The sequence below is a fragment of the Melozone crissalis genome, unplaced genomic scaffold, assembly GCF_028551555.1.
Source record: "Melozone crissalis strain CALT ecotype California unplaced genomic scaffold, PUWL_Pcris_2 ptg000061l_1, whole genome shotgun sequence".
In the NCBI taxonomy this organism is placed as follows: domain Eukaryota; kingdom Metazoa; phylum Chordata; class Aves; order Passeriformes; family Passerellidae; genus Melozone; species Melozone crissalis.
This window is the reverse complement of record NW_026535839.1, coordinates 9,113,665-9,134,616: the sequence shown is the minus strand read 5'-3', so window position 1 is coordinate 9,134,616 and position 20,952 is coordinate 9,113,665. Positions and strand designations below refer to the sequence as shown.

Below are 20,952 nucleotides of genomic sequence, written 5' to 3'. Positions count from 1 at the left end.
AGAGTATAGCAGAAACACAAATTCTATAGGTCTTTTTCTCAGATCTGTCAAATGTGAGTTCTGGCTTGTATCACTTCTACTTTTTTATTACTGGAAAAGACACTATTCTCAGTGACTCATTTTTAGCATTAGGGAACCATGTAAGCACACATCCAAGTTAGGACACTAAAAATACAAATTCTGCTGCTACACTCATTTAAAGATTTTTTTCTCTATCTGAGAAAAAGTTTTTAACCAGCAAAAGTAATTGATGAATCATGTTTCTTTGCTCCTCATAAATTATTCCTTAGAAGATATTTCCAGTGCTGACAAAATAATGTTTAACAGCAAGGCATTTAATAGCTTTTATTGAATTAGGAAAGATGAACTTTCTCCCCATGTAAGGATCTTTGAAGAGAAAGACTAGAGCATTACCTGCTAACTGATTTATCTGCAGCTCAACAAACCTTGGGCAAGGATGCAATTAATTACAAGAAAGTCTAGGGAACAATTAAAAAAAAATGACATAACATGTTTATCAGACTCAGCAATTATGTGCTACAGCTGTCTCCATTACACCTAACCTTTCATCTCCCTCTCTACAATCTGTGTCTCACTATTGCACTTGGTAGATTTCCTTTTGCATATCTGGTAACATGTGGAGAAAAAGAGGGAAAAAAAGGGGAAATGTCTTTTTTTGCATCTGTTACACACTAATATTAAACTGTAATATTAGAGTAATTTATGAGCTTGATTACACATTTGAGAACTGACTACACCATGAGAGCTCTCCTGTAAGCCTGATTTAGAGGCAAAGAGAACTGAATTAAGGCATTAACCTGGAAACAAAAAAGACTAAAATCAAAGTTCATGTGACAACATGCCTTTACCATAGGACACAGTAAATCTTTAGTAATAATATACAGCTCAGACTACAGCCTCTCATTAGACTGAATTTAACATGATTCATTGATTATTTTTCATCCTAAGTCCCATAACAAGTAAGCTATGATGCTTACTGGAAAACTTTCAGCTGCTTCTGGATATTCTACAGCTAAACTTCATTGAGGATTTTGGTGTGTTTTCACCATTTTTGTGCTCTTCAAAGTACACAATTAACTTTAGTATAGCATGAGGCAGAATATTAAATCTAAACCCCAAAGTAACTCAACATTTCATGCTGACAACAATAGCTTTAATTTATTTTTAAAGCTGGATTAGCAGGGTAAGGTCAACCTGCCCATGCTTTCCACACCTCCAAAGCACTGAATTAAGTTGGCATAATCCCTTTCACGTACTTCTGGCAAGCCCAGCTCAGACATGTGAGGTTTTGCAGCCTGCAGCCTGTGGTAGCAAAGCCCTGCATCACCTCACAGTGGACACAGTGAAACCCTGGGTGCACCCCAGATATCCCCACTGACCTCAGCAAGGCTCTGTCACTGAGCAACACAACCACCTCTACCTCTTCACAGCAGGAATGCAGCTGTTTGTACCTCAGACCTAATTCCAGCTGAAAAGCAAGGGAAGGCTTTGCTGTTTTTTGGTTTGCCTCTGCTCCCCCACCTCTGCTGCTTTCCAGCCCTGCTGAACAGTCAGGCCGTGTTACTCCCTGTGACTGATCAGCACAGCTATGCAGACAGGCCATTCTGCAACTAAAGACTCTAAGAAAGTGTTATGCCTGTAAAGCACACAGGAATGTTTTATTTGTTCCTCATAAAACTAAAATGTCTGCCTCGTACAGTGGAGAACTGTTCTTGTAAGTGCTAAGCCCTCTTCCTTGGACAGGAAACTCATTTTGAAATTACAGTTTTCTAATGGTCCTTTAGGGAAGTTGAGGTACCCCACTTCCTCCTCAGGAAGGGAACGCTTTGCACTGGCGTTGAGGACCACAAAAGAGGAGCTTGGGGAGAGGAAGAGAGGAGGAGGAGGCCATGGAGGGTGGAATTTCTCTTCTGGCCTTCTCCTCAGTGCTCCAACAACAATCAAGTATTGCTTGTATATGCAGAGAGACCCACAGCACTGAGAACTGCCAAACTCAGCTATGTACACAAGTCTGGTCAGAGGGGGACTCTCCCATCTAAAAACAGAGGATTAGGGGGTATTCAAACTGAAGCCAACATAGGCAACAGCTTTTTGATTTAGAACTGACAAGAGACAAACCTAATCCAAATCCAACAGATCAGAGCACTTAGAAATGCTGGAAATGAAGACTTTCTGGATGCAGACAGGATTCAGACTACTCGCCTGGATTTTTCCTGCAGACAGCACTACTTTTATATCTGTTTAATGCTGATTTAATTCTGGAGATTTAAATGTTCTTTTGCCCATTTTAAAAATAAATTTTAAATTAGAGGAAAATCTAGATCTCTCCAATTTTCAGAAGAGTAACTGTGGATTTACCTGGAAAATTGAGTAGGTGGGAAAAAGTATTTAAAACTGATGCTGGACTTGAACTCTAAGGGCAACCCATCACTTTGGAAGTGTCATTCTACCAGGTTCAAAGGTTTGAGTCATTGAGGAGTTCTGTTTCATTAAAAGCCATCTTCCCACAGTAGGAGAAAACAGACATTTAAAAATCAACTCTAGCAACCAGGCAGGGTCAAGAGAGAAAGCTTTGCTTAGAACTGTTGAGGTAAATGAAAGTGTTAAGAGCTTCCATGACATCAGGTTTCACTCAGCTTGTATTTATCCAGCCAGAAGACCAAAACAAAAATGTTTTACAAAAATGAGGCCTCACAAAAAGGATGGAAGTTGCATAATGTCTATTCCATTCGTTTCATATATTTACTCAAGGCATTTCCCCCCTAGAGAATAATTACATCACTACCACTCGGGCAGCAGGCAACTGCAAGACTCACTTTACAGAGCTACAGAACATGAAAAGCTCTATTTTTTAAAAATGAAGAAAAATCCCAAGTTTTTCAATATTTTATGGTTTGGAAGGTATCCTTCAACTACTACATACTGAAATCAGCTTAATATGAAGAGAAACTCCATCTGCACAAATGACTTTTGAATAATTTCAAACAGAAATGCAAACCAACATTTACCACTTTAAGTACAGATATAAAACAATCCAGAAAAAGGTGTGAGAGCTGTATAATTAGGAAAAGAAAACTAATTAGGAATGCAATGGCAGCATGTGATATATTCATATATGGACAGCTGTTTGACAGCAAAAAAGGCATGGATGCCTCACAAATCTGACTACACCATGAGCACATCAATTTGATTTAAAAGACATAGTTATGATTAGTATTTTTCTTCTTTTCAGTTATTATTAAAGTAGAAGTGTTGAGTGGGAAACCCTAAAAGCTAAGAAATTTTCTTTAAAATTTATCACCAAGGCAGTTTTCATTTAGATCACTTGAAAAACTTCTTGGTAATAGTTAGAACTGGGATATGGGTAGTGAAAACTGGTCTAAGCCTGTTCTCAGCACTTGGACCAAAACTGCTTTTCTTCAGCTGAGGTTTTTAAAAGTTCAGTTAAATATTTTTAAAGGAGAAAAGCAAACCGGTTGTGTATCTTCGTATTTAAGCTTGAGATAAGACCACAGGAAAAGCTGTTCTCAAGACATTTCCTACTCAAACACAACCAAAAAGTGTCAGAAGTCTCCACAGAAACCTCATCCTGGATGAAGTTTTCAGGATTCAGGACTCAGATGTCAGTTTGCCTCATCCTTTACTTTCAGAGACCCTGGTCATCTTTTGGACACCGTACTAACTTCCCAATTTCACTGCTTGCATTTCCCTGTTTCACAGGGGGCTGCTCCCTGCCCTGAGTATTGTTACATTGGTATTTCACAACATTTGCAAATTCTGGAACAGAACACAACACATGGTTAAAATGAAACTAATTACTATCAGGCCAGAACAAAAGCACAGTAGAAATTGCAGACCTGGATGCTACAAAAGCAAATGCACTCTCCTCCCACTCCTGGAGAGTGCTCTAGTTCATTTATCACTAGTTTTCAAACAAAATATTACTGGTCATTATTGACTAAAACTCCTCTCAAGCCTAAATAACAAAGCCTTTAGCTTATCATGCATTCCAGGCTGTAATCTTTCTCAATGTAAACAGTAAATTCAATTGGTCTGACTTCATCCTAAAATGGTTTTTTTCTCTTTTTTTCTTTTTTTTGGTTTACATTGCAAGCTAAATCACTGCTGTTGCACCAAATCCCTTTGTCCACCTTGTCTTCAGGGAGATGAAATCATATCTTTGAAAATTAAACTCTTAACAACTAACAGGTGATGTGCTGATACAAAGCCAATTTCTGAACACACAAATTCCAACAGGAACAAGTCAGGGGTTTCTAAAAAAAATTGTGAAGCCACTCCTCAAAAGAAAAATGAAAACAATATCTAGAAATCAAAGAAAAATGAATGTTGATACAATTCCACTGAGAAAAATATGTACTTGCTACAGAGTCCACCAAATGACAAAGAGTCTACTTATTGTACTTCAAACTAATCATCTTTCCCATCAGCATTTTATTGACTTGAGATTCATTTTACTTGATTCCAGAAGGTTTTAACCCAATCAACCCCAATCAACCAAGGCTGTTAAGAGTTTCCTGCATTCTTCTCTCCACCTATTCCACCCAATCCCCCTGGAATCTGCAGTTGCAAGAGTGAAGGTAGAATCATTTAACAACACTTTCCCTCTTATGCAGTCCAATAAAACAGTTCTCAGCCTTGGTTCAAAGTCATGGAAATCTGATGCAGTGAAAATCAGTTCAAGAAACTTTACTGCTTTGAACAACCTTGATGAAACCTTAACTCTCAGCAGGGCAATAGCTCTCTTAGGATGTGATAAAAACCCCAATCCTTTCAGTCTTGAGTGTCTGTACTGGATCAAAACTAGGCCTCTTAAAGGAAAAACTGTTAACTTTGCCAAGTTATTATAAGTTTTGCATTTCTGTGAGGCAGATGACAGACTGCTGTTTACATAAAACACAAATTCAGGCCACAAAAGCCACTTCCACTTAGAGCCTTCTGATCTGACTTACACGTCTCCTCAGCTTTTTTCTACACTTTAATACCATCCATTATTTTTTTTGTAAGAGATCCAATATTATTTAACTTCCTTTTTTTTTTTTTTTTGTTTTTAAGTTCTTGTTTACTATTGATCTGTAAAAGATATGAAAGTTCAATTTTCAGGGAAACCTGAATTTCAACTCAGATGTAATTTATAACAAGGCCACACCCTGAGTGCTAATTTGAAGAGATAGCCTAGCTCTTCTCCACAAGAATCCTGATCTAACTCAAATCAGCCTTTATTCTTTTTCAGTGGAGCTTCCTCTACCTGGCAGTTCACTTTGCTGTTCCTCATAACAGCTTACATATGCTTTAGAAATGCACTCAAACATGATTAAAGTAACTGCTGCCAGACGTTACCTGATCAAGTGCAGCATGTGGCACTTGGGGACATGGTTTAGTGCTGGACCTGGCAGCACCAGGTTTACAGTTGGACTTGATGATCTTGGAGGGCTTTTCCAATCTAAATGATTCCATGTATGCTTTGGTCTGGCTGTTAAAGAATACAGGAGACTACTCACATCCTGAGACCGGGTCCTGGCTTAGTCTTTAATGCTGCATTTCTAAACATTAAAGAAATCAAGAGGACTTGCTGTAACCTCCTTGGAGCAAAGCCCACATCCAGCCTGACCTCCAGTCCTCAGCCAGTGCCCAAGTGCAGGTGGGCTGGGGCACTAAAGGAGCAAGCACATTTTCCAGAACATTCCCTCTGATTTCAGCCATGTGCAGCTGAGTGGTTCCCCAAGTTAGAAATGCTGTCTTTTTGTTTAGTTCCCCAACACATTTCACGTCTATGGATGTGTCTAATTGTTTTCTGAACCCATTCAGAAAGGTTTAGCACCATTTTTAGTAACCATAACATCATGCACTAACAAAGCCTGCTATACCACAGACATTTTTGCAGTTTGGGAGAAAAGTACCTCCTCTATGGTTTAGAAATATTGTATTTCACTGTATATCCCCCTAAATTTATATTTCCCCAGTGAAGTTTATACTGAGAATGGAGCATTTTATCTGATAGCACAAAAGAATCCACATGGAATTTCATTTCTAAAGGTAATTCAGGGAAAAATATACTTTGGAAAAATACTGAAGACCAAAGACAGAACATTATCTGAACTCAGGCATTCCAAATAATCCTCATGGAAAAAAAGGTGAAAAAAATCATGCTTACAGTATTTGATGCAAGAACTGCTAAAATTTGAGAATATCTGAGGAAAGAAACTGCTTGGTAAATACACTGTAGAATCAGAATGTCTTCCTGCTTCTACCCAGTTGTCCTACACCTGTCATTCCACAAATAAAGGGCCAAAGAAGAAAATACCTCAGCTTTATAGATTCTTTTATTCTTCTCAACAAGGAATTCAATGTAAAGCAAAGGTATGGGTAAGACAAAACTGTGTAACCAAATCAGCCAGAGTTTTGTTTTACACTTCTCTTACACTCCATTCTTCCAAACAAAGGCTGATACCAGTATTAAATTGAGCAGCAATATATAGACAAAGTCATTACTCTGCTGTAACTTAGCCAAATAAACAGATGAAATTACTTACTAGAATAAGAAGTATTTCATGCTAGTTAAAATGTAACTGAAATATAGCAAAATATGTAACATTTTCAAAGGAGGAAATATTCACTGATCATGCCATAAAAACTAAACCAGCCCCATCCAGCATTTTATACATTGTTGCAATAAAAATAAAATTTAAAAAAATTGTGACACATGTCACAATGTTGCATATTTACCCCTTTGAACCATGTTGACATAGCAGTATGAACTGTTAGAGCTTTTATTACAAGAAAACACACTTGGTGGGTCTTACAGTTTTTCATCAAACCTGACCTGTGCAGCTTGGAGAATACATGAGGACTGTAATCAGGTGAGGAATTTTGTACTGAGTGAGCTTTTGTAACTCAGAGATCCATGGAAGTTTATGGGACTACACAATAAGACAGACACACATACCTAAGTGCTTACAGGGCTGGCTTATCAGTGAAAGAAAACTCTTAATTTATATACATTCAAAAGACACTGATTCATACATTCATATTTCAGAAAGTTGGTCATTCAGCTGATAGCAGTGCAAAGTTTTATATCTGAAGTTGCACTTCTTACAAGCAGAGCTATTTTAAATTGTGATAATGACACTTCACTTGAGAGCATGACACAAGTCTTTTGTAGAAATAATGTTACAAAGGAGTTTTCCTATGCTGATACAGTCAAAAGGTCTCTGCTTGTGAGGTTATTGCCACAAACAACCCTGCTGTATTTTAGGTGCAGTATTAATCCATACTGAAACCATACTACATACAAAGATATTTTCATGCTTGCTCAGGGAAGACACAGGTCCTACGAGCCCCTAACTCACCTCTGGTGTCTTTGGGACAGAGTTTGTGGTACACCACCATAAAATGAAGTGTTTCTAAAGCTGCCTATTTAAATAGAAGAAATGTATCTTGGTAGTGAATGCACTTTTCAATTGTATCAAAAAGATATTGTCAATTAATTATCTTCTTAAATTTCATTACTCTCCAAGGATGGTTATTTATGGGAGTCTCAGACTGCCTGGAACTTGAATCTGCTTCTAACCTAATGCTTTTTTACTGTGGACCCCTGAGCTCCCTCTGCTTCCAAGCAGGAGTTCAGTGGAACACCTGCTTTGACAAAAAGGGCAAATAATTGTTTTCCTCTGTGACCCTGTGAAGGTTTTGGTCAGTGAGCAGAACACAAGAGGTGAACAGCAGTTCAATTTGCTCAGCTTGGACATTGCAAAATGAGCATCTGAAGTGAGCAGTTAAACCTACTGCTCTCAGGAAGGACTTTTCCTTTGCAGCAAATCAGCAGCTGGATCAAAAATGTCTCCCACATTGAAAATTCATCAAGATAAAAATGCAATGAATTGAGCTTCAGCACATGAACTCCCATTATTTGATTCTGGTGACATCAGAAAGCCTGAAAACAAAAACTCGGGTAAACATGGGAATGCCTCAGATGCAATTCTAACCATGGGGTTCAGGAAGTGCTTACTTTACATTTCAAGAAAATATATGATCAATGGTACCTCTGTGCAAAAAAAAATCCAAAAACACAGCTGAGAAAAAGATGTAATGGAGAAACCAGGTATTTAACAATTTCTCCTACCTTCATATGTACGTAACAAATATAAATCAGTCTCATTTCTTCTGTATTCCTGTGCTCCTGCTGTTTTATAAACTTCTCCTTCTCCTCATTTGCTATGACATTTTGGCAATTGAAAATTATTTACAGTGTAGAACAGATGATGGGGGAGGGGGGAGCAGAAATCACTTGCAGGCCTGGCTCTTTCTGCCTTTAAATATGTTCAAGAGATTCCTGTTTTTCAAGGGCAAAGGAGTATCTTTTTCCATTAGTAAGAAAGGTTGGATAATGTAACTTGTGCAAGCTCTACTACCTGCAAAGACCATACTTGATAAGATGAATGGCAGGACCAGTTCTGACAAATACAAATCACTGAAATTCATGTGAGTGGCTGCAATGCCCCAGATGAAGTCTGTGGCCATTCTCTTGACTGACCTAGAGCTCTTTTTTGACTTAAACTGATACTGATGCACTACTTTGCAGAGAAATTATGGAGGCAATTGCAGTTTTCTGAAGTCCACGTTTGGAAAGACAAATAGGCAAGGAGCCATTGGAAAATAAGTGCAATAAGGAAAGAAGACAATAGGAATCACCAACACAGAATGAACCAGCTGAAAACTGTTGATAATGGTTAAAATTAATTTCTGCTTATGCTGCAGAACTGATCCACTATTCTGACTATTCCCTGCAAGGCAGGAAGCACTGCATGAACTGCTGCTTCAAAGAAGGAAAAGAAAGAACTGTGCATTTACAGTTATTTGGCATCCACTCTATTCCTGCAGTATAAAGAAAGGAAGCATATCCACCTCCCTCAATATTAGTAACACTCAAAGGTACTTTCTGCACATTTACCCATGAAAGACACACTTGCATCCTATTTGCAGTGGACATAACACATTATTTCCATAGATAAAAACAGGACACAAAAAGCAACTTGGCTTAATAAACCAAACCAGATACACTGCTTGTGCTGGTGAGAGAATTATTTTCTAATGTTACTTCTAGGTAACAAGAACCTTTACTGAATAAGTAAGAAAAGGATGATACTCCCTGTGCAACTTGTTTAAATGTGAAGTACATTGAAATCTAAGGACATGTGAAATCACAGAATGTGTACTCTTACTTTCTGATGAGGAGTTGTAGATAAATGATAAAAATGATTAAAAAATGCTACTTTAAAAGTACAAAGTGGTAAGTCATAAATCCAGATGAATCCAGAACAGACCTTCAAGTCTGAACAGCTGGAAGCATTTCAGAATTTCAAATCTCAAATTGAACAGAAAATCCCAGATCTGACCACATTAAGGGCTAATTTCAGATTTACATTGAAGTTAAACCTCAGAAAAGGGCAGCAAAATTTAGCACCTCACCTTCTAAACAAATAAAGGTGGTTCCATATTCTGCACACTGATGAACCAGTTTTTAAACCTTTGTAGGTTCCTTTCTATTAGGTCATGTCTCTGTCATTTCCACTCCCATTTTTGTTTCTGAAGTTTCTCTTTTCTATGACTCCTTTTGATATTTTATAGTTCTCCTTCCTGGATACACAGGATTGCTTTTTGATTTAGCCAATTTATTAGCATGCCAGTTCACATGGTCTCCTTCCTATTATGTCACGTTCCTGGTTTTACTTTGAAATGGTTGAAATGCTTTGATTTGGTCTCAGACCATGTGCTAACACAAGGATCTTTAAAAACTCGCCTGGAGAGAAGTCAGGATTTCTCTGGTTTTGTGAAGTAATAACTGCCAAGAGGTAAAAAGAACACAAACCAAAAATCTCCAAGCATTCCATTTCAAGGGGCTGTTTCCGAATTACACTGAAAAAGATGAATGACCTGAAGTTCAGAAAACATACTGAGCACTAAAGGCTTAAAAATTATACTATACATTGTGTGAAAAACTTAGAGAAAGGAGAAAAAAATCCCACCAGACTGAAACAGTAAGGGGTCTACAAGAAAGCTGGAGAGGGAAGGACTTGTAGTGATGGGACTACAAGGGGGAATCACTTTAAACTGAAAGAGGATTGATTTAGATGAGATATTAGGAAGAAATTCTTTCCTGTGAGTGTGCTGGGGCACTGGCACAGTTGCCTGGAGGAGCTGTGGCTGCCCCACCTCTGGAAATGGCCAAGAGGGTTCAAGGCCACCAGACTGGATGTGGTTTGGAGCAACCTGGTGTAGTGGGAGGTACCACTGTCCCTGGCAAAGGGATTAGAAAAAGATGAACTTCAAGGTCCCTTCCAACCCAAATAATTCTAGGATAAAACCAGTACCAACTGTGGAAAGAAAGGTGTATCTGTGCTTTTGAGATGCATCCATGTACAGGAATGAAAGAAAGCCATGAGATACCTCACAGGTTACTAGGATTATCTACCTAGCCTTCTAAGGAGACAGAAAAACCACAGCAAAACTGCCTAAAAATAGTTAAAGGGATAAAGAAGGAAAGTACTTTTTCCTTCAGCTATTCTTTCCTCCTGCCTTTTGTTTTTCCTAAAGTGATATATGTTATTTTCCTTGGGTTTTTTTTTCTTGTTGCTGGTAATGTCCTCAGACAAGTTCCCAAGATGCACAGCAGTTAAAGAAACAACTTTATTTCTCCAGCCTATTCTTAATTGCCTGAACTATCACTGCCTCAGTCAACACTAAATCATTTAACCCATAACATGTGCTGCTCATTAGCAGAGCCTTAAGCGCACCTGTATTGCTCTGTTTCTTTAAAAGGACAGCATTCAAAGCACTCTTCCCCCTAAGAAGCCTTTTATTTGAATTGTTATTGCTGTAAGCAGCAACCTAGCTAAAGGAAATACTAATTTTTAAGGCCATCTATGAAATTTAAAAGCATTCTTTTAAAGAAAAGGCCCAAATAAAGAATACTGAATGTTGACAAGTGAAGGTGAAAAAATTATATATTTGATGGTATGAATACCCTACAGAAAACAAGCACTCTAATAATTATTTGGTAATATTACCAGTCTTCATCTTTAGGGGAAGAAGAAACTTTATAGGAAGAAATCTTCTGTCCTTCAACGTTAAGAGCCATTATAAGACATATCTAATGTTGTAGTAAGGTCAGGTTGCTTCAGTTTTAAATACTTCCAGAAAAGTCAATACTTTATAACTTTGTGCTTGAGTCAAAGAAAAACCTGTACCTTTTAGAGGCTCAGCACACCAATACAGCTTAAAGTTTCCTGTCCATTGAAACACTTGAACCTATGGCAAGAACACCGACACAAGCAGATGCACTGGAAAAAGAAACACTGCTTTGAGAAATAAAATCCAATTTAAACTTTTCCTTAGTCATGCTAATAGAATCTGGCTCCGAACACTCATCTATCTGGCACTTGAGCTTTTTGCTAGATCCCTACACCACAGATATATACTTAGACATCAGTCTGGCCACATGAAGGTGACTGAACCTTCTTATCCATTTTTATTTTAAGCAAACCATTACTGCAAAAAGCCCATATATTGATGCTATTACAGCTGGGGTTTTCTGTCAAAAGACTGCTTTTGCAATGTTGTTTGGAGTGGGTAAACTTGCAATATCTCAAGTTTTGTCTGAGAACAAATCAGCTATATAAAGATCTTTACTTGCATGTCTAGTTGTTTATGTCATTGGGCAAAGCATTTTATTCCTTTGAAGCTTATTTCTAAATGGAGGAAAAATAATACTTTTGTTCTGTGAGAAGATGAGATAGTTATTTAAGGTATTCTCATTCTGATGTGATGAAGGGAACAGAACTAGAACTACAACTGTAAGCAAATAAGCTACATAGATCTAGGGCAGATGAAGAGTTTGCATGTATACACAGACTCAATCAAACAAATTGCAATTGCAAACAGTCTGAAAAGAAATCTGCAAATTGAACAAAAATGTTTAAACAAGGCTGTAAGCAGTCTCAGCCCTGTGTAAACATGGAGAAACTCTCTATTTAAAATTAATGTATATGCTTAACAGACAATTATAACCCAAACAAACTCATCAGGCACAAAATCAAAGCGAGGAGAACTGCAACAATGTAGTCCACACACACTGATGGCAGTGGGAACCCTGACTACATGGAAAGAGTATGTTTACAAGTGGTGAAAGCAAATCCTATACTGGAGTAAACAAAAGTCATCAAGGCTCTGAGGCAGGGGTGAGGGTACCCTGATTTTGGCTTAGATGTGCGATGCAAAACACAAACTTCAGCTCTAACTTTTTTCGCTTGTTTGGGGTTTTTTTCTGTGGAAATTCAGTTTGTGTTTAACTTTTACTGCTCCTATTTCACATAACTCAGCAAAACCTACCAGTTAGATATTCCAGTACAGCAGCCATGTACACAGGAGCACCAACACCAATTCTGTACTTGGGGTGGCCTTTCTTAATGTAGCGGAGCATTCTTCCAACAGGGAATATGACCCCAGCCTTTGCAGAGCGTGAAGTCTTGGTTGACTTCTTCTTTCCACCCCTGCTGGACATCTTGTCTGTATCAGGTCTGAAACAGCACTCTATATTTAGAAAGAAATAAAAAAAAAAGGAACAAAAGATAAAAGGTTATTAGTAAGGGCTGATGCTTTAAGAGTACACACTGAATTCCAAGGCAAATCAGCATTTTGGGGTAGGCAATGCATTACAGTGTCTAAAACATACAGACAAGTTGCCTTTTTCAAATATACACAACAAGAACCTAAAATAATTTCCCCCAGAATGTTACTTCCCATTGTATTTCGGCATAACTTTATACAGAAAATATATAAAACAAGTTATTTCCTAAGAATCTACTTTTGTGAAATTCCTAGCAGATCAAACCCAGCACCACTAATGGAGCAGAGAGTGATAGGTACTGGATTTAAAATAGAACTTCTGCATTGAAGCAGAGGATGCTTTCTGCAAGGAGACTGACACAGCTCCCTTATCTCCATGAAAACCTTTCGGTAGGGCTTTTGAACTGCTGTGGTAGGGCAGTTAGGTTCATGCATAATTACCTTCCAAACTAGGAGAAACCATATCCACTAAAGCTTTCATAAAGTGTATTCACTTCCTTTAAAAAAAACTCGATTTTCCATATGTGTGAGAACTGACAGAACAAAGGCCTACGGATGGCAAAATACATCTCCTGTACAGTAGATGTTCTATTTTTAGAAAGATCTGAAATAGCCCCCTTGAGATTTGAACCTACCAAAACTCAGCCATCTCTACACTGAAGACCATATTGCTTCAACATTCCCTCCAGGAACCTGACAATCTTCTATCTGCCACCTTTCCCTGACAGCACAGTGCTCTGAACACCCAGCACGTAGCTGACAACTGTATCTCAGTTTATCTCGCTGAGGGAACCTACTGCTGATACAGCTGTCAAACATATTCTGTCCTCTCTTTGATTTCTGCTCAGACTGTAAATAGAAACTGACAAATCCAAAGAGGTGAAGGGTTCACAGGCTCTCAAGGTGTCTTTGAAGGTTTAGGCAACTCACTGGGTTTTGAAATGACCTCAGAGGAAAGGAGACAGTGCCCATCTCCCCACCCCTCCCCTCCCTCAGGTCTGAACTCCAGGGAAACCAACAGAATGCACCAGTGATACAGACACACCTCTGTGCACCCCCCTGCTTCCCTTGCTGCACAAATCCCACCTAACACACATGGCAAACTCACTGATGTGTTTATACCCTCCACAATGAAACCCTCTTGAGTCCTGCTTTCCCATCACACCATTTCTCTACTTCCCCTATTTTTCTATCCTGAATTCTCTCCTTGCCCTCATGAACCTAACTGTATTTTCCACATGCCTGAATACACAATGAAGTGATCTCAGAATTAGGCAAAACAGGTTCATCAACCCCACTTCTAGGTTTTGCAATTTCTGTTCTGTGCTGACACATCCTGCAGCCCTTCAATTCTCAATGAGTCAATAAGATTCAGGCTACATAACTGCCAAACAAATACCATCAGAATAGCTAAAGGAAAATGAGTCTCAGAGGTTTCTTCTCCTTTCCACTTCCACATTCCATTCATCAGAATCTACACCTGCACAGCACATTAAGTAAATTAAATGCTATGAGTTTACTCTTTTGAAAAGCTATACAAAATAATCCCATCTTCATAGATGAGATGAAAGTCACACTATGTTTAGGAAACTCATGTCCAGAAACAGAAAGGAATCTTTGGAAAGGGGAAGCCATCAAAAGGGCTCCTTCTCCTTTCATCTGCTGTGGACTGAGCTCTGTAACAGCCATTATTCTGTGAAGAAGAGGACAAAAGCCAATTTTCTTGCCTTGAGAAATGACCCAAACGCAGTTCACCAATGATTTTAAAAACATCCATTTAACTGCATTTTCTCATCTAGCTAGCTCTGTCTTTGTTAGCAGGAAGGCTGGGTGGGGCTTTGACTTGTCTATAGACCTTCTGCCAGCAATTATGTTCATATTTCATAATCCATTGTCATCATCAGGACTAGGGATGTTTAACCTCAAATGTTAAGAGGTTCATTGAATCAAACACCATGGAAAGTGGCATAAGAAATATCTGTGCTGCCCTGCAAGATATTTGGTTTGTAACTGAGAGGTCAGTGATGAAAACCATAATTTTTCTAGAGAAAGCCTGCAAGCCTTAAGCAGTAAATTTCTATAATTTCTATTAATCATTTAGTGAGTTTATGGGATATCAGAACAGCTGGAAGAGAATATGGAAATCCTTACTTCCTAATGTTTTCTTTCTTTGGGAGAATGTAATTTTAGCTATCAGCTGCTACAACAACTGTACCAAAGCATTAGTAAAATAGGTAGCAATACAGAATAACATCAACCCATATATAAAATGGTGTCTTTTTTTTTTTTTTTCTTTCATAAGCTTACTTTATCACCTCTGCAAATTCTACAGCTAATTTTCCCCTTTATCTTATGCACTTAGGTCCAGGATATCCTAAATATTAGTGTGAGTAATGTGACCAGCTTGCCAATTCACCTGATCCCCTTATATGGAAAATTAAAGAACTTTCTAGATGCAAGTTTATTTCTAAGGAGAAACTTTGCCTGAATCTGAAAGGTGTTGGTGCACAGAGCTGCATAATGAAAAAAAAAAGAACTTCTGAAACTTTCAGTATTAAAGGTGAAATGTGATACAGATGAGTTTCAGACCTTCCCATCTCAAGGATCCCATCCCTACATGTATGTTCAGATTGCTCAGATGTTGGGGTGGAGGGAGGAAAACTTCAATTAGGTTTCAAGGACCACTTTTACTGTTACCAACCATGTAACCATTTGGAAGGTGAAAGTGAGAGCCTGGCACGGAAACCTTTTTCAGAGCTTAATTGTGCATTCAGGATCATTACTTTGCAGAACCTGTTTGTCCTGCCTTTGAGCTGCAGGATGGCCCAACCAACTCTCAAATGCCTCTTCCCTGTTTCTAGTTCTCCACCAAAAAAGAGAACAGAAAGAGATTTCACTTGCAAAAGCCACAAGAAAATGCATTGAGGTGAAATGCAAAGAGCATGGCAACAGATCAAAAACCAAAGAAAGCTGTATGCCTTACATGTTCTGAAATGGTTTATCTTTGTAACACCAGAAACTCTGGAATGCTGCCAACACTAATGAACTGGAGCTGTTTGCTGAGTCACTGGGAGCCCACAGATCAGAGGCAACCGAAGGCAACCTTATCACACGCATCATGGTTCAGACAAGATTGGAGCAGTGTAATAAAAGTAAGTAAATATATTTTTAAATAAATCACAGTCAATGGACCAGTGCTTTCCTTTCTTTCTTTCTTCTGTCCTGCCTTTGTAATGGAATTTTTGAGAATTTTACCAAATACATTGCAAAGTCTCTCCAAATATTTGATGATAAAATGATTTTGTTTCAATGTGAGAGGTCACAAAATTATCACTGTGATAATTAGGGGATATCATTGAGGAGTCAAGTATCTGAGTTCACCTTTCACTTCAAATCAAATTTAACACTGTATTCTTCAGTGGCTCTGCCATGCTTGGATATAGATAAAGAATTTAACACTTGATTCACAGCCTTTTGAAACTCCTTAAAGACTGTGGAAAGATTCACACTGCTTTCTAAGATCTCCAAATGCATAAATAAGATTTGATGATGTATTAATTTGGTCACAGCAAGGATTCAAGCTACAAGGCTCCTCCGCTGTCATGTCTTTGCAAGCCAGAAATACATTTCCTAAGAAACAACCTTAAGGTGTAGTGATGAAATCAGCATAATTAACATTTTTGTCTTTGAAATTGGCTGGAGTAACTCTGGTTGGCCATATTTTCCTGTGTGAAGACAGATACTCTGCTGAACCACACTTTCAAATACCATCTTCTTCAAATGCACAAAGGCATCTGCTTTTCTGAAAGGTTTAACACCACATAATTCTTAAAGTACAGCCTGAACATCCTGGTAAAGTGATACCCAAATTCCAAATACCAGCACTTGATTAGTTCAGTTGATTTGACACCTTGATTAAACAGCAGTAATAAACCCAGTCTGTTATTAACAGTTTTCAGGTATTGGTTCTTAATGACTAAACAAATTACTATGACTCTTACTGCTGTCAGATAGAGACTGTGCTGATTGTGGGCTGACACTGGTGTATTAACTGCACTTAGCAAAGAGATGATTCAATTTAGGTCTACATCATCAGATCAGTAAGTAGTGGAATCCAGAAGATCATTACTACAATAGGAATAATACTAAGATATAATAATTATTTTTCTTTCAGTACAAAGACTAAGCTGGAAAGTTCATTTTGTATCACAAGAGATTAACTGCAATACTATTTTCTTTCCACTGTTTCAAAAGATTAACAATGTAAGTGCTGCCATTCTCTCTTAAATCTATTTGTGTCCCATAATAATAGCCACTCACTGAACTCTTGCTGAAAACAGGTATTTGACTTTGCTGTGACAATGAACTTGCTCTGTTCTTAGCTAGTCAGAAGCTACTCTGGCATAGTTATAAAATGGTATAGAATGGTCTCCAATAATACTTGCCTGGCACAACGGTGTCTCTGCCTGGGACTGTGGTTTCAGGGTACAACAAAACTAAAAAGAGTCAATCACTCAGTTAATATTTGATCTGATGTGATTTCAAACTTTAGCTCAAGCTCTTTATCAAAGCAGTAACTCTCTGAGGTCTGAAACACACAGAAGAGTGAAAAACAGCTGTAAAACAGTTGTTCCATAACTCCATTAACTTCTCATCTGAGAAGATAGCACCATACATTTATTTTCATGTGGAAAACCAAGAGAACACTCCCAATCTAGGGATGCACAATAGGTGTACTTTCTGTTGAAGATTAAGACAATTAAAATTCCTATAACAGTAACATAAAGGATAGAACAAAGAGGAATAGCGTTTTCACAGAATCTGTGCTAAACAAAATACTGCTGCACAATTGTATTCAACTGGCAGAAGTCTCTCCCTCCCACAGTGACTCTGAAACACCAAAACAAATATCCCTTAATGTGCAAACTTCCACTAAGAACAGTGCTTGGAGTGTGACAAGAGTTTCTGCTGGGCATCCTGCCACCAATAGCCAGGAAAACCTAAATGCAATTGTTTTCACTGACCACTGCTGGGAGAACTGGCCTGAAATAACCATTTATACATTACAGGTTTTTGTATGCTAGATAGAAAGCATAATAATTTACAGAGGGCCTTAAGTCACTGGACCATTGGTGAAATCAATGCAGAAAAACTGCTTTAAATAACACTTTGAAAACAACTTTGTCCCTTAACATTTTTGTAGGAAAATAAAAACATAATAAAGAATTCATGTGGATGCTTCCAAGGCAAAATTCAAATGCAGAACAAAATTTAGAATAGATAATATATTGCTGAGAGAAAGGATTGCAAGAACTTGATCCATCAGGGAGGTCATGAATGGTGTGATTCTTGCATCACTCCTGGAACAAGGACCCTGAGCTGAATCCTGACCATCCTGTCTTTAGAATGGGCCTGGGTAAGGAACTGTGGCTTCTTTGTGTGTTCTCAGCATCCTTCCCAGGCAAGCAAACAAGCCAGCCCTGCAGTCTTTCCACAAGTGCTGCATTTTTTTTCTCCAATTTTACCTCTTGAGATGACAAAACCTAATGCTCAGCACTACCCACAGGGCCAACACTTCCCCTCCCAATGGAGGATCTATCTGGAGGCTCTTTTCTCCACTTGTGGCATCAGTTACAGATTTCTGCTCCTTTATTCCTGCTTTCTAACCTTGCTGGGGTAGGACTACCTTTTCTGTGGAACAGACAGCAGGCTTTGATCCTAGCTGGCAGTGTTGCACAAAAATATGTCTGTACTTCTCTGAGAGCAAAGGTTCACGATTATTCTTCCAGACTGTGATTATATCACCTACCTTATCAAGAGAATATCTTTTATCAAAGCTCATTGCTATGTATTGGCAGAACTAGGCAACTCCTAAGAATAAATTTAAACACACTGGTTTCTTTTAAGACTAAGCTTGCAGTGGTGGACTTCTCTTTTTGCTCATGCTGATCCACAAAATAAGCAGTTCTTAAGCACCTTACTGACTTTACTGTCATTAAGCCAACTTCTAGTCTTGCTAGTTTTTATATCAGTTATGGCTTAATCTACACTGTCAACATTTGGCTTTACTGGCAATCAGAAGGGTATACAGCACACACAGCAAAACAAAGTTACTCTTCAGAAACCCAGGAGGCCCAGATTTCAGTGCAAAAGGTTACAAAACATAATGCAGCAAAATAACTTGCAACCATTACTAAGTAAACAATGTAATGCCTTTCTTTCACAACACTTAAGAAAAAAAAAAGCCCCAAACTCCCAAATACACTGGGTAGTTTTCTAGTGATGCAAAATCTTTCATACCCCACTGCATTAAAACATAATTTTCAAAGCAACTGTAATTGTCTTGTTCCAACCTAAGTCTTTCAACTCTGGGCTGTCCCTGAGAACCCAGGTACTGTTTTTATTAATGGCACTCTTGCTCCTTTGCTAATTTATTTCTTTTACTCTTCAGAATGGGGGAGGCAGTGGATCTGCCAAGTTCTCTACAGACCTGTTGCTAAGTGACAGCCACACACAGTCCTGGGGAAAAAATGGTTGCTCACTTGCATGGTCAAGAGATAAATAACAAGTCTCATCCAAGTATATTTCAAACACAATTCTCTTTCCACCACTGCAAATGAAGCAACCTCAGCTTTACACCACCCTGCTCGCATAGGAGCTAGTCCCAACTGCTTCCTTCAGACACAATTTCACGGGCCTTCTACAACTTACTTTTAACGATTACAGAAGAAACAAAAGGATTAGAGGGAGATGCGAGTCACAGAATCAGTCTGCTGCCCTCAGTGTCTCCTACAGGCACAAACACGTCAGCCTGAGTGTGAGTCCCAGCGCTGCCGTGCCGGGGCCGGTGCGGAGCCCCGGGAACCTGCATTCACCTGCAGCACTCGCAGTGCCCCCGGAGAACACCCACACCCAGCCAGTCCCTACGGGCTGCTCCAATCCCGCAGGCAGACATATTGCAGCCTCTACAAGAAGTGACAGTCCTAAAAGAATAAGGAGCCCTGTTTCCAGACAAACATTTATTTTTACTACTCTCAGCAGCCTCTGCTTACGGTTTAAAATACATCATTAGGCTTTTTTTAAATCAAGTCGTTCACACGAAGCAGGTAACTTTTACACCGCGGGTTCCTCATCCCGAAGTGAAACACACGGAAAACGAGTCCTGCTGTTTTTTGCCTTGTGCTTTTCGCAGTCTTCCTCGATTATCCTCCCCTGCTCGGCGACCCGCGGTGGGAACAAGGACGGAGCCCGTCCGTGCGTGGAACGGCGGGGACGCGGGGGATCGCGGCTCCACACCCCGGGCCGCTCCTGCAGCCCCGCCGGGCTCCCTGCAGCCCCACACCGTCATTCCATAGCGGATTCCAGGGAAACACAGCCCCGCTGCCACCATTTCGCGGGGCGCGGGTGGATCTCCCGGCTTCACCCGAGGCACAGCAAGGAGCAGCTGAACCGACTCCCGGTTTCCCTCGGGGGAGGGGAGCGGCACCCTCCGTCCCACGGCGCGCCCGGCCGGCTCGCGGCCCCCCCACCGCCGCCGGGTGTCACCGCGCCGCGACAGAGCCCCCCGCGCCCCCTCCTTCCCGCACGGCGGGCGCACCGCGGCGGTGACTTACGGCGCGGGCAAGATGTCTCCGGTCGGCCGGCGGCGGCCCCGCTCCCGTCCCCGCTGCCGTCGCCGCTGCCGCTCCCGCTGCTCCGCTCCGCCCGCGGGGCCACCGGGATCGGCTGGACGGGCTGGCGGAGCTCCCACAATGCCCCGCGCGCCCGCGCGTCACATCCACCGCCCGCCCCTCGCGGCGGGGCGGCCTCACCATGCCGCACGATCCAGCGCGCTCCCTCGCCATCCCCTCACCGTCTCCCCACGCTGCACTCACAATCCTTCACGATCCTCGCACGGATCCCCTCACGATCCTTCACGCCTGGGTCACGGGTGCCGCGATCCCGGAGGTTGCCGGGGCTCTCCTTGCTCTCCTCCCGCCCGCACGGCCCCGTCCGCACGGCGCAGCTGGCCCGGCCCGGCTGTTGTAAAGCCCGGTCCCTGCGTGGGGCTGGGCTTTGGCACCGCGGCCTCCGCAGCTGCTGCCGGCCGAGCCATTGTGTACAAACGTGTTCGCTCCCACATTTTCAGGACGGGGAGGTCAGAACGAGGGGTTCGCGCTGTGTTCTCCGAAGAATGAAGTTTATAGAGAGAAGAGAATGAGCAGCTGGATTGATCCGTCAGGAGCACGCACCTTATTCCTCGTGCTATACAAAAATGGCTCAGTGCCATTTTAGCAAGGCCCCAGATGG

General features: G+C 40.4%; 1 protein-coding gene across 4 annotated transcripts in view; it reads right to left on the bottom strand.

Annotated features, from left to right (window-relative positions):
• Window positions 1-20,385, bottom strand: part of LOC128944416 (core histone macro-H2A.1) — a 42,732-nt gene extending 22,347 nt beyond the window's left edge. For 2 of the 4 annotated variants that reach the window (XM_054287647.1, XM_054287648.1), the window contains exons 1-2: window positions 20,277-20,385; window positions 12,427-12,627 (exon numbers count right to left, since the gene is read on the bottom strand). In XM_054287647.1, the coding sequence (XP_054143622.1) occupies window positions 12,427-12,598 (172 nt within the window). In that variant the 5' untranslated portion in view covers window positions 12,599-12,627; window positions 20,277-20,385. The remainder of the gene's footprint in view (window positions 1-12,426; window positions 12,628-20,276) is intronic. The other 2 variants (XM_054287649.1, XM_054287650.1) reach the window with 1 other exon arrangement.
• Window positions 20,386-20,952: the final 567 nt, after the last annotated feature.